The 14,796-nt window shown below is 36.4% G+C and overlaps 1 protein-coding gene across 1 annotated transcript; it reads right to left on the bottom strand.

Annotated features, from left to right (window-relative positions):
- Positions 1-12,866: 12,866 nt before the first annotated feature.
- Positions 12,867-14,383, bottom strand: LOC115926018 (beta-1 adrenergic receptor-like). The gene is made up of 2 exons (XM_030990245.1): positions 13,349-14,383; positions 12,867-12,872 (listed from the first exon to the last, which is right to left on the bottom strand). Exons 1-2 carry the CDS (start codon positions 14,381-14,383, stop codon positions 12,867-12,869), a joined length of 1,041 nt encoding a protein of 346 aa, XP_030846105.1.
- Between the last annotated feature and the right edge of the window lie 413 nt (positions 14,384-14,796).

Genomic DNA, 14,796 nt, shown 5'->3' with positions numbered 1-14,796 from the left:
TTTTAACGTCTTTTGGTATGACGCGGCCGGGGTTCGAACCCACGACCTCCCGGTTGTGAGGCGGACGCTCTACTGACTGAGCCAACACTCCGGTATCAGTAACAGTAACAATAACTTGAACAACAACATCAATCATCATATTAATCGTCGTCATGCATATTCCTAAAAAAATATATGTATATATGTTTGTACTCTCATATCCCGAGAGGGGGTCGATAGAGTCAATAAAATCTTACAATCTTACAATTCCTCAACATCACCATCATCTTCTTTATAAAAATAATACATCCTCATCATTATCGTCCTGATCATTAATTTCATCATAAACACCATCATCATCATTGTCACCACCACCATCATCGGCATAATATCCACTTCGATATTTTCTTCCGTCTTTTAGACATTACCCCGCCCCGACCCTATTTCACTCGATCCGAGCTCCCTCCCCAGGCTCCCTCCCCGCCCCCCCCCCCCCCTCCCGACTCTCTCTCCTCTCTCTCTCTCTCTCTCTCTCTCTCTCTCTCTCTCTCTCTCTCTCTCTCTCTCTCTCTCTCTCTCTCTCTCTCTCTCTCTCTCTTCTCTCTCTCTCTCTCTCCCCCTCTCTCTCTCTCTTCCCATCTCTAACTGGCTTAGCTCCCTGACATAGCATAATGAATAGAAAACCGGACCGGTCTATTTTATTCAGAATTCCCCCAATATATAGGGAAGCTTGGCTATTCGATTCTGATATTAATAGCTGGCATCAGGGGTATTTGAATAGATTAGATACGTAAAAAAACTACTCAAATCTTTCTGACATGATGAATTGAAACTACCCTCGCTTCCTCGGAGATGCATGCATATATAGTTCGTCTTTTATTCAAATGCACGTTCAATACACAAATAGGCCAAGCTGCAAAGTAAATGCGAGAAGAATATAATTGTATGTGAGAACTTCAATGCTTTAAAAAAGACAGTGGTTAAAAAAAAGAAGCTGCAATGCAAAATGAGATAAAGAAAGGAGGTATTAGCACTAGTAAAACACAATATCGGGGTACAGATCTTCGTTTCTTTTTCAAGCTGTTATACAGAATCGGCAAATTATATATGCAGTGTGTTTCTGACATAGCAACAAGGACATGAAAAATAACAAATTCAGTTAAGTTATAACTGGTAATATTTTTTGTCATTGTACAGGATTACCAAAGGTGTTATTAAAGCATTCCTGTGTTGATGTATTATCCCTATGTATTGTAAAGGCTCTTTCTCCTTGTATGGCGGACAAGCACTTTCAATAGCATTTATCTACATGAATGAATAGGCTGGGGCTGTAGTGTAATTCCAAAATAGATCTACAACTTCAAGACAGTTCAAAATAATGCTGGGTAATAGAAATTAAAATGAGACCGGTATTCAAACCAATAGGATAAGAATGGATATAAATTAAAATATTTATGATTTGGGCGCAAACGCAATCAGACTATGTCATGATCGTTTGTTGCTACACTGCCCACTGCCCCCCCCCCCTGTCATAGTTTCGAACCCGCGTACTTCCTAATGGCGATCACCTATCCACGAGACTAGTATACCTCACTGCTAATCTCTATTTATTTCCTTTATATCAATACTTTCTGTTGTTCAGGAGGTTAGCTGCTAGCTCTACTCTAAATAGCCCATAAGTGGGGAGTGACCGCCGCCAATATATTTGTTGTGCTACGTACCATCACCCACCATAGGCCCCTAATTTTTCCTTTTTGCGGAATCCATCGACATGTTGTGGTTTAGACCCCTTTCCCTTACATCAACAACAATTTGTCACCATGACATTTATCCCCAGTGCAGATATGCATTTAACGAGGGGTTTCTTTAAAAAAAAAAAGAAAACTCGTTTTCCGTGTTGCATTAACTGCCATTTAACCAAACTGTCAGATATAGGCATTCATGGTCGAATGGACACATTTAGCAAACTAGTAATCAATACCACAATAAGCTGTATACGTGTGTATAATATTAGAAATAATCATTTCACCCATCACAACAATGGTACTCTGTCTGTACATGTTATAGTACATTGTATATCGTTAAAAAAAAACAATAATAGACCGGTTTGTTAATATATTTTATTCATATTCATGGATGTTTCTTTTCTGGGATGCAGTGGCGGGTTATTCCATTAATAATTAATAAATTAATTAATGAACTAATATTCAGAATCCAATCGGCAAACATTTTGTGTTGCTATGTCGGGCAAGTCTCGGGAAAGCGTTCAGGTTGTCAAGAACAGCGTCTATTTAAAAAGCTTCATTAAATTGTAAAAATGTTACTAAACCTGTATGTTATCATTAATGTTGAGGATTACTTGAATTTGTAATTATCCCTTTTCCCCATTTTCTACATACGGTATATTATTTAAAATCGAAACTCATGTAAATTACTCTTTTATATGTCTTTCTTATGTTAATTGTTATTTATTATCATTTGGACTGTTAAATATGCACAATGAGCGAGTTCGTACCTCTCGGGACCGCTTGACCCCAAAATATCCACAGATCTTAGACACGATGGATACTTCCCACCTGTGCATTTTAGAATAATCACTGCCAAAGTGATGGAGGTGCTTCGTGAATACCTTTTGTTTGCCTCTTAAGAAGAATACTTTCACCTGTGTATCAGATAAATGTACTGTTGGTGCATAAATGAATACTGATTACATAACTTTCATGAGCACGATCCGAGTATTCGTCTCAAAATCTCTCAATGGTTTTACAATTTGGGTACGAATGACCTTTATCTGCTCATGCGCAAATCCTAATTTTTTTTTTTTAAAGTGTACAGATGCCATTTTGAATAAGTCTTTTTCGTAATGCTACAAAATGTATATAGGCCTACTTAAGTGCATCGATACGAATTATTTCACTCACCTGTTACGAATAACTATATATTACAAATCAGAATGCAAATTGCATAATAGGCCTAGCTATTACGTATTGTTAGGAAGAGCAAGCCATGATGTTTGTCCTACCTAGCAACAACTACTGCATGCAATTTGAGTTCTGACTTTTGAGATACGTTTATTCGTAACAGGTGAATGAAATAATCGAGGCGCTTCACGAAGGCACACTATAATGCATCAGTTATTTTTGTTACATTACTGAAAATGGCAAATTGAATTGCAATGAGAATTATCCTACCAGCGAAGGATCATGCTCAGCTGGAAAGAATAACGAAATGATAAAAAAAAGTACTGTTCACCCATATTTATGTTATTCAGTCAGAAAGGTCATCTTAAAAGGAAAATAAAGATCATGTGCGCTATTCACTCATTTATTCTTTTGTACACACGTACACAAGAAAACAACTAGTGAACTGTTATGACTGAGGTGAACCGAAAGAGCCGAACCCATGCAAAGAGGTTCTTATTCCACATCACCAAACTTATGACAAGCCAAGGTCCTGATTATGGAGTGAAAACGAGAGAAACCATCATCCTCTTAAAGGTACTATGTCCCATTTGCAGCCCAAAAAATGAAAAGGTTAAATTCCAACGGCATTTGAAAGATAATACTAATTTAGAACTTCCCTAAAAAAAGGTGGGGCTTGAAAATGTCTTCAAGTGGGAAAATAACGACTATTAGTTGTCAAATCGACTTAGGAGCTATAGAGCCAATAAGTAATAGTCTTGATTTTCAGACCATTGTACTGAATGGTCATATGTTTTATGCTGCGCAAAGATTCAATCAGTTTAATTTTGCCATCATAAGAAATGGGTTATTGATGTAGACATTATTGCTCATGTACCCTTTACAGCTCATTTTATGTATGTTATTACCAAAGAAGAAAAAAGCAAGTCAGTCACTCATGAAGTCTAGCAAGTAAACGGGTTTCCTTGCATAATTTGAATATTAGGACACTGCTAACATTTAAATTTCACAGATAGGACATACATGACATATTCATAATTCCTGCAACGTTCTACAGAATTTGAGGTTGGCTGCAAAAGGGACATAGTACCTTTAAGTTCGACTTTCTCCCCCTTCATACTCAGTAATAACCAACAGCCTCTGAAGAGTGGCTTAAATAATCTTGGAGAGATTGCAAATCTTAAACTGAATGATAACAACAACAACAACAACAACAGTAACTGGCCTTCAGAAAAGCAACCGTAAATTATTATCGTTTTGTTTCGCTTAAGTATCTAGTAACTGAACCTATTGGTCCAGGTTTGCTTGTCAGCCCTTATTTATAGCGGTTAAAAGGAAATAATGCATTATTCATCACGAACACTTATCTTCTACTTACTTCAGCCAACCTGATCTGACACATTAATCTTGATCAGTACTCAATTTTTGACGTTTCCTTTAAGTCTCTCTCTCTCTCTCTCTCTCTCTCTCTCTCTCTCTTCTCTCACACACACATCTTTCAATATAGAGTTAACCGCACTTTTACTTCAGCAAATCTTGTAGCTATTTGTTTGATTACATTTGTTTATATGTTCCTTTTTACATCGCATATCAGAAGGTGAGTCAAAGGCAACTCCCTCCAGCCCCACGTTTTTGCACAATATCTTGGTACTACCGTATTTGGCTTAAAGGCATCGTTTAACAATGTTAAATCTGAGATTCATGGCCCTACGTGCTATCAGTGTTTGTAATATGATGTAATACCGGGGTGAAATATTGAAGCCCTAAAAGAATTGCGTCTCAAAATGATCATGAGGTTCCTCGAAAAAGTTTTAAAATCTTTGAGTGACCGGTTTTACCATACTAATTTTGATTTCGATTTCCAATCATAAATATCCTGATAATTAGACAGGCGATCGGCTTGTAAATGTCATGGGATTCATGTATTCATTTATCATTATGATTGCAGCATGAGATATTTTTTTAAGGATCTGAGACAAAGTTAACGGATCCCTTTAACACTGAGCCTTTTTTTTCTCCTTTTTACGAATGAAAAAGACTCGTCCATTTTGAGGTTACAGTGAAACACTATAATTATGCTCTTCCATAATATTTGACGATTCCCCAAATGTGTTTTGGATTTTTCTCGATAATTATTTCCTTTTTCAATTGCTTCAGAAGCATCATTATTATAATCATGTTCAGATAACTATTGCTACGTCAGGAAACACTATAAATCAAGTATGTGTGTCCCAGAACAAAGGAATCGGATTTCATGGCAGAATTTTTTATCATAATTGATAATTTCTTAGATGATATATATACGTATTAAAAGCTCCGTTTCTCTTCTTTCATTTGATGCACTCCTTGTTATTCATAACTCTCGCGTGAATTAATTAAAAGTAAACAATGGAAAGTAATGCTTCGGCCTTTTTCCTTTTCTTCTTTTTCTTCCTTTTCTTCTTCGTCTCCTTTTTACATCTTACCACGAACCGGACTGATTTTTTATATATATTTTTGTCTTTACAATTATATAAGAATATGTTGTGACTCGTCCTTCCATGCGTGTGCTACATTAGGCCCGTTCACACATAACAATTAGTGCGATTTGGATAGCGATGCAAATATTTTTTTTTTTTTGGGGGGGGGGGGGGGAGCGACCCTTCACACTCAGGGAGAATTCTCGTTCGACGGCAAAAACGTCCGAACTGCACATGCGTGAATCTCGACGATGTAAGCGCGCTTGGAATCCTGGGATTGAATTAATCGATTTTTGATTCTCAGTACTATTCACACACACTTTTTTTCTGAAAAAAAAAATATTTTGAAAAATCGCAAATGATTCTGTCCACAAACACACAAAAAATGATGTTTGGATCGCGATGCTAAGATAGATTATTAAATCATTTTTTTTTCTGTAAGTGTGAACGCCCCTATTTAATTGATTGCTGGAAACTGCCGTCATTGGAATATCTGCAATAATATTCATTGCTTCAAATAAAATCTCGAATAATAGAGGAAGCTCGCTTTTTAGCTTAATGCACCTTAGTGCTTTGTCGTAGGTAACAATGTACTTTCAGAAAATGCCAGGATAATATTGCACATCCTCCCTCTCTGTAAATGCAGAAGATAGGATAAAGAACAATAGGCCTTGTGAAGTGAAAATCTCTAATTCTTTTTTTTTAAAAAGTGCAACCTTTTGTTAAAAAAGGAGAGTGCTATACTAATCAAAGCAGATCGAAAGAGCCTTATGGGATTCAGCATTCAGGAAATGAATGTTCAAAAGAAAGTGAAAAGCTTCTTACTCGGATCGGATTACAAAGAGGCACCCCTTATTGTTGCCATCGGCCTTTAGCCCTTTGTCTGCTGGTACCGGGTTGTCCCTGTATTATGCTTATCGGGGTTAGACATTTCAGTAGTGAACGCCTTAAATCTGCGCCCAGTGATGATACATATTTTGTTGTTAATCTTTTGAATGTTGTTGCTTATTTCTGTCTTCTCAAAATTATGAATTTTTGAAGTTCAGAATTGTTTAATAGATTCTATTTTTGATGGTAATTGCGTCTCCCCACGTCCCCACTCTCAGGGGCGGATCCTGCCGGCGGCAGGGGAGGGGGCCAAAGAGGGAGCCCAATTCGTGAGAAAATATTTAGCGGTGAAACAGCCAGCCGGTGAATAAGCGCGGGGAGGGGGGGGGGGGGTGGGGGTAAGGAGCACTATTTTTTTTTTTTAAGTTTTGCTCCCGAAAATTTGAAAATCTCGACGGCCGATAATTCGCTCAGTGATCAGTGGGGGGGGGGGGGGGGGGAGAGAGATAGCGAGCACTAATTTTGTTTTTATGGGGGGAGGGGGCTCTCTAAAATTTGAAAAATCGCCCCCCCCCCCCCCCCCCCCCCCCCCACTCGAGCGCCAGGAGAGGGGGCCCATATAAAAAAGGGTAAAATTAACGTGTTTTACCTGTTTGTTTTTTTCCCTGGGGCGTATCTTGTCTCTCCACATTAATGTGGTTCACCGCACCTTTTCCAGAGTTGTTCACTACATTCGTATTGAAACATCATCAGACCCTGCATTTCCATGTTCTTTCTATCGCGAGCCAAAATGGAAAATTTATCTTTAAAACAAAATGATTTGTCTATCGTCAAAATGATTTTAATTTCAAGAAAATCATTCCTATTTCAACAAAATATCATTTATCCTTCATAAATCATTCGTGGAGGAATGATTTTCTTGAAAGTGAATTCATTTAGATGATAGATAAAGAATTTTTTTTTAATTTGCACAATGAAATTTTTTTTTCTCCCTTTTTGCTTCCCGTATTTATGTTAGATTTCGCGCTTTCTATGCGTGTAGTTATATCCGTTTAAAAACCAACCAATTCTTCATCGCATCTCAATATAATCACCCCATTTTTTCTTCGTCAATATGAAAAAAGGAACGCCCACATTTAATTCTACGTTTGAGTTTGAAATCAAGAAAGCAAATTGAATATGATCATACGTATGATCTTTAAGCACTTTGAAACTTTGACGGAAAAGGGCATCTATGCAATAAGGGCTCAGCAGAAATATCCTCTAAGCTTGCCAAAGGACACAATTTACATCAAATGGATGCGGGATTTGCGCACCTGGAAATATACTCAGCAGTTAAGGACGTGTTTCATAAATAATTCTTCTACTTTTTATCTTTTTCAAAGGTACACATTTTTGTATTGATTTCTCTTTATTTTGAATGTAATTATATATTGTATAGATATTGCAAAGCACTTATAGTTGCGAATTTTGTAACTTGTTGGGAATGAAAATTAATTATAAATCAAATGAAAATGAAAGGAAATATCTGAATGTGTTCTGGTATGAATTATGGCAATTGCCTACATTTTTATTAGTTCCAAAAACAGATTGTTTAAAAAAGGGTCTCAAATTCTGTCGAGAAATAAACGAATGGCAATTATCGGTAGCCTTGTCCGTCATCTATTGAAATGTGTGAACATAAATAATAGTAATATTAATAGTAATAATAATAATAGTAATAATAATAATATTCGGTTCTTGTATAACGCATATCACATTATCACGCCTCTATGCGCCTACAAAGAGCTTTGGAAATGATTACCTGGGCTGTCATTAAGGCGCTCTGGCATTTCAAGGAGTTAATTACATCACAATGACGTACTACGTAATACGAATATGATTGCTATTGCATAGGGTATTGAATTTAATTGAATTGTACTTCAGCTGATTCCTCGAAAGTCTTTGCAATCGTGTTTGTAAAGGGTAAAAAGTATTCAAATAAGTTCAATTCATTTAAATTCATTTATTCCCAACAAACTCATGAAAACAGTGAAATGTGTAAAACAATGCAGAAACAACTAAAATCGAAATATTACATTAGAAATGCAGTAAAGACAAATAGATAACATGACAAATGTATAATTTATAGGAACTAGCAAAGGCCAAAAGCTTATGAAGGGCTAATCCGAAGCTAACAAACTATACAATCATTTAGAACAAAATATGGAACAATGTAAAACTTTAAAGACAGAGTAGCAACAACATGAGCAACAACAACAACAAGTACACATGATCTATTTTGAACATATTGCCAGATATTTTCTATTCAAGTGTAAATACACAAAATATAGCTCGCTGCAAACGAGGCGTCGATTTGCCTGAAGTAGAACTGCGACATAAGTATATTATTATGAACTAAATTGAAAACAACTTGAAATGCTTTTCGTTTAATTTTTTTAACACTTTTGAAAATGCTTTTATCATTATCACCATATTACATTCGTGTTGCTCTTATAATATGTGAGATTGGACGGATAACATTCAGCTTTTGAAGCGAGATCCATTGAAATGAAAACACAATACGGCAGTTACTCGTATTTCTGCTTGGAAATTAATTAATTCATATTTTCGAGCAATTTGATAAAAGCTTCCGACACAAGATCATCAAGGACGATACTACTAGGAGATAAGTGCTCTTGCATGATTGAAAATATATAATTACGGGAGGCACTCGTTTTTTTCCGTAGGTTCTTTCTATTCTGATGGTTCATAATTTTAAAACACAAAATTTCCGCATCAGAGGATCCATATTTCCGATAGTGAAATAGGTTTCACGAGTTCGAAAATACTCCTAAGATTCATCATCCCACAATTTTGTTATTCCAACGGTTTGTTTGTCCGAAGGCTAATAATTCGGAAATGAAATAAGGTTAATTATCCTGAAAGTTTTTAATTCCGAAAGTGAGGAAGGTTGAAGATTCGTCCTTATGCAAGAACTGAACGATATAGAAAATCAAGTGTCCCCACACATGTCAAACTGGTCAATGCTCAGTTGTAGATCATCTATAGTAATGTATCATATTTGTTTTTCTTCTCTTTTTGAATAATATTGGAGTTATTGTTTTGTTACTTTGTTTAATTGAACTCAAGATCGATCCAAAATTCAAAATTCCGTGCACATTCATTGAGTGCTCTTCATTTTTCTTTTAAAGTTGTTCTTAAACCACCGTGTATAATTCTGCTGCAATAACATAATTGTAACTCACTCCAATTTAAAATTGAATGTGGAAACTCAACAGTTATGAGAATTTGTGTATGCTCATGGGCACTATACATCACTTTATATGAAATGCTTTAAGGATATATTCTTAATGTAATAATTCTACTCAACATAATTTGACCTTACCTGTCACACAACAGATACACCTGTATGTATATTTTTTCAATCTATGGATCTCATGTTAACAATTGCAATATAATAATTTCCTCTCTCTCTCTCTCCCTCTATATATATATTTTTTAATAATTGTTTAATTTAAAGATTATTTGTACTTGCAATAACTGGTTCAACATTTATTATCATCCATCTATTATCATTTTTTATATATGTATATAACTTTAGGTATGAACAATAAATTTAACTTTATCTTTTATCACTTTTATTATACATTTATATGATCATTTCTGTGTTTATGCACATTTTATGTAAACATTGCATTATTGGTCCCTGGACTACTGCATTGTACATTGTATATGTTGATATTAATAAACCGAAATTGAATTGAATTGAATTGAATTGAATTAAATTCCGAAATAACACAGGATGTTTGTTTTTTCTCTCTTCATTTTCGGAGATAAGTGCACCTTTTGAAAAATGACACGTTACAAGCATTGTCTAGTGTGCCTCATTCAGTGGGGTGATGTGATTTGAGTTCAGTCCACTCTTTATGAGAAGTAGACATTTTGATTTGTGAACTTAAAGCCTGTCTGCACTCCTTGTAGCTACTTGCGCCCTCTGTATAGCCAACCATGCAGTGGTGACCGTTGATCCCCATGGTCCACTTTTTCTTATGTTAATTAAGAGCTGATTTGATGAGATAACCACTTGCCAGTGACTAGCAGGGAGGTCTAATCCCTCCTGGCCAAACTAGTGCAGACAGGTTTTAAATTAAAAACATGGCAAAAACAAAAAAGAAACCAAAATTCCGACAGGCAACTAACGCAACCTTGACCTCGTTTATCATGCTAATATTAGTTTATGAACACGCTTTTATTTTATAGGAGCAAGTTTTACATTCTTTTTTAAATCCTAGTGATGATTGCACAAAATTTGCAATTATATACAACTATACCAAATAGCTTTGCGCGGCACACATTGCCTGCGAAAAGTCGTCTTTCCATTTATTAGTGAGTACATTTACCAAAAAGAACAAATAATAGTTACTTTATAATTATTCTGAGCTTCATTGTATAAAATTCAGGTAACATCACATCAGCTAATATCTACATTTTCAATTTCTGCCATGATTTATATACTGTTACATAATTATTATGAATTGAAAAAGATGTTTCGTAAAGATTAATATGTAGAATTTGCTTTTAATATAACTGAGCTAAACGAAAACTATTGATACGTATTGCGCATAAATATCCTTCCTTTGTAATTTTTTAGGTTCAAGTTTCGAGTTTATTTCCACTCATCAAAATATGACAATAAATCATAATAATACAAGTTATAATAACTTAACGCATACACATAAATACATACTTAAAGTGAAAGTCCACCCTGATGTTAAGTTGGTTTTAATAAAAAACAGAAACATAATTAGAGGAACAGGTCAGTGACAGTTTGAGCAAAGTCCGATTACAAATTTGAAAAAGTTATGGATTTATGAAGTTGCGATCTATCAATCACAAATTGGCAACTCTGTGACGTATCTTGAGAGGTCCACCCATACCCAAGTGGGTATTAAAAAAGGAACAGCCATACATGCACCGTACACATAATTATTGCAAATATGTTTCTATACATTGAACTCCTATCATGACAGAAATCTATTCCGCCATTAGCAACTAAGAAAATAATAGTGTATGAAATTGTTTATATAGAGCAAATAGGAGAGGACATTTAACGATAAGTCACAGAGTTGCCAATTTGTGATTGATGGTTTGCAAATTCAAAGATTCATAACTTTCTTATTTTTAATCGAATCTTGCTCAACTTTCACTTATTTGTGTTTATAATTTCTCTGCTTCTTTTAAAACCAACTTGATATCATTGTGGCCTTCCACTTTAGACAATATACAAAAAGCGAGAAAAAGGGTGATTAGTGGAGGAGCCAAAAGAGGGCCATGTCAAATACTAGCTCCATGCTTAAGTTAAATGTCATTTATAACATTTGAAAGGAAAGGAAAGAAAGAAAATGCATAATTATGAATATTTACAAGTATGATAATCCATGTGACAGCTTATGAGTAAATACAATTATTTCATGGATTCAATAAGAAACACTTAAACTTTCTGGGGAAGATTTTACTTAATAATTAAGACAGAGATGACTTATTTTCATATTCATGATTTAGCATAATGTATGAAACAAAATATATGAGTATTACTCAAGATCACGATAATCACTATTTAATCGTGTATTCGTGTACAAATAATATCAGGGCCCCGTCTTAAGTACATATAAGAAATAGGGGACTTTAAACTTGCGATTGATAGGAGGAATTGCGATTAATTTGGACCAAAAACGACTCCTTAATAAAGCCGGGGCCCAGAATTATGGATTTTCTTCAATTTGTTGTTTATCACCTACTGAAATGTGCGAACATAAAGACGTATTACGTAATGCGAACATGGTTTATACGGCTTATTTCGAACCATCGGGTAATCGCGTCGGGTCGGTGGTCGTGTTACCCGACCTTTTGCCCCTTTATTCACAAAATGTCGGGTAATGTTTATAAAATAAAACACTCTCATCTACAAAATGTCGGGGTAGTGTTTGTGAAATAAAACACTCTTATCTACAAATGATCTAGTCCAATTAACCCGACACTTGGTGAAAGCCCTACGGCAAATCTACGAAGGATCGCGTCATCTTCCGCTATCGTTTCACTAAAGGTCATGTTACACGACAACCCGACCGGACGCGGTGACCCGATGATTCGAAGATATCCATTTCTACAGAATCTACAATTTAGTAGTGTAACCGACTTTGAATCAATTTGGTGGGAGTGGATTTGAATGTGATTATAATGTTTGAGTTTGAGTTTGAGTTGAGTTTGAAGTTTATTATTCAAACAAAAAGTACATCAATATAACAATCAAAAGTGAATGTTTAACATTGAAAGGATAAATGGGACCAGAAAATAGCATTTAGTGCTAATCGTGTCTGATCTGGGGCCTGTATTACAAAGAATTGATATCAATCGCAACTTATTTGTGATTGATATCAATCACAACTAAGAGATGGGAGACTGCAAACTTGTGATTGATTTAGGGACTTGATATTGATTCGGATCAATATCAACTCTTTGTAAGACAGGGCCCTAGTACACAAAAGTATCACAGCAATGAATGAAAATGTAATGAATAAATTATAAATATGAATAACTATTGAATACATATTTAAGCTAAAGCTTTTCTACATCTAGGCTGAAGTATGTACTGTGATTAAATACAAAGCTTTGGTATTTAACACTGAAATAAAAGATACAGAATTATATAACATAATATTTACAAAAAAAGGCAAGAACCTCGGTTCACAGTTAAAAATAATTCTATTAACATTTGTGATATTAGAGTTCTTCGAAGGCAAGACACTAATGCTTTCTCCCGTACAGATAGGAGACACGTGAGATGTACATGAGATGAGACACATAAGGCATTTTAAAGGGCAATTCTACTCACAAAGCTGTGAGGGTGTACAAAACTTCTTCTAAATTATAATAATATGTTTTAGGTTTCATTATGAAGAATTTTTAATGTGAATACAAATTTATTTAAAACACTGTTGAATGTGATTATATGAGATGCTACTTTCATCATGATGTACAATTCTTGATTTGAATGAAAATCTCTTTACAATTCTGTCGAAAGCGCCTGTTGAGTGGCCAGTAAATGAAAATGTTAATGGCCGAGTTGATTTCGTACAGACGAAAAAATATGGCGTATACAGTGTGGTGTAAATCCGATCGGCTCATGAAATCACGACGTATTTCAACCGGGAGGTAACGTCCTATGATCGCCGGTAACCAACTGACGACGTAAAACGCGGTCACCCAGCCAAGCATCAGCGTCAGACGATTCTCCCCTTGCCGCCCAGCAGCGGTTGTATCTACCGGAGCGGTAGCGGTAGCAGTACCCGGTTGCGTTGCGGAGACGTTTCTGCCTGGAGGTAGTGACTGGGCTGCGGTATTTACCGGTTTATTTGCAGGATGAACTTCTTCTAGGGTATCATTAGGCTTGGCGTTAGAGAGAGACAAGAACTTTCTTAAGACATGTTCCCTGTCTGATGAGTTCCTTTCGTTGGTATCAGCAGAACATGACGCACTTTGACCGGGACCACTACCGGAGACACCGGGTAGAGCCGCGTTGCCTTCCGCAACTGTTCTCGAGGGTTCGCTGGCGGTTAGAGCTGCTCGGATCTTCGTCTGCCGACGCAACGCAAAGACGATACGTGTATACACCGCGGTCAAAAGGCAAGGCACGAGCACCATAAAGCTCTGGACAACATATCGGTCGTAGGTTGTAAACCATTTCAATTCCGGGCTGTACAGGCAATCCTTGATGACCGGGTCATACCGCGCCGCAGCTAAGGATGGGCCAGACAGCAGCAAGGTACCAAGCAGGCAGAGTACCATGATGGCTATAGCAGTTTTGACGCGCGGTCGTCGGTGGATCGGCCGACAAACTGCGAAGAACCGGTCGACACTTATCGCGAGAGTCACCGCCATTTGGGCAACGGCTATCCATACGGTGAAGAAGAATTGAAACTGGCAGAAACTGTTGCTACTCGCCCAAGGACGAAACTTGGCTATGATAAAGAGGGATGAGAACAAATCGACTTCTGCGAGACCCATGATGAAAATATCAGTGCCGTTCTTAACTTTCTTCCTGGAGTATCCTGCTAATATCATGACGTTGCCTGGTACACCGAGACATATCAGAATGGCATAGAATGCGATAAACACTTCGCGGTTGATAGCCATCTTTCGAACGCTGCAGTACCCGTTTCAGGCTCGAAATATCACAAATGCAACATTTTCTCTTCGTTCACTAACTGAGGTTTTTGAGTACCAGTTCGAAAGCGCCATCGGACAATCATTGTTAACAAATTATGAGAAACTTAATCCATCGATTCCTATTCACACGATTGTAGTTCCTTCGAAGTTTCGTTGAGAGAGGATTCAATTCAGCGCGTAAGACATATAGTCTACAGCGGGGGAGGTATCAGTTCGATAGAGACTCTACAGTAAAGCTTTTAATTTTCAAAAGGTGAACAAAACCTCGGAGTGGTAGATCCATAATTCACTTTAACAAAACCGTCTTTTCTTTTAGAAACCTCGCTGCATACATGCATTTACTAAAGTACTCTGCGCGATCATTTTACAATTTACTTATG

The sequence above is a fragment of the Strongylocentrotus purpuratus genome, unplaced genomic scaffold (assembly GCF_000002235.5).
Source record: "Strongylocentrotus purpuratus isolate Spur 01 unplaced genomic scaffold, Spur_5.0 spur5_contig_844, whole genome shotgun sequence".
NCBI classification, from domain to species: domain Eukaryota; kingdom Metazoa; phylum Echinodermata; class Echinoidea; order Camarodonta; family Strongylocentrotidae; genus Strongylocentrotus; species Strongylocentrotus purpuratus.
This window is presented reverse-complemented; position numbering and strand designations above follow the sequence as displayed.

Coding starts and splice junctions, on each gene's coding strand:
- LOC115926018 (XM_030990245.1), bottom strand. CDS start 14,383: ATGGCTATCAACCGCGAAGTGTTTATCGCATTCTATGCCATTCTGATA.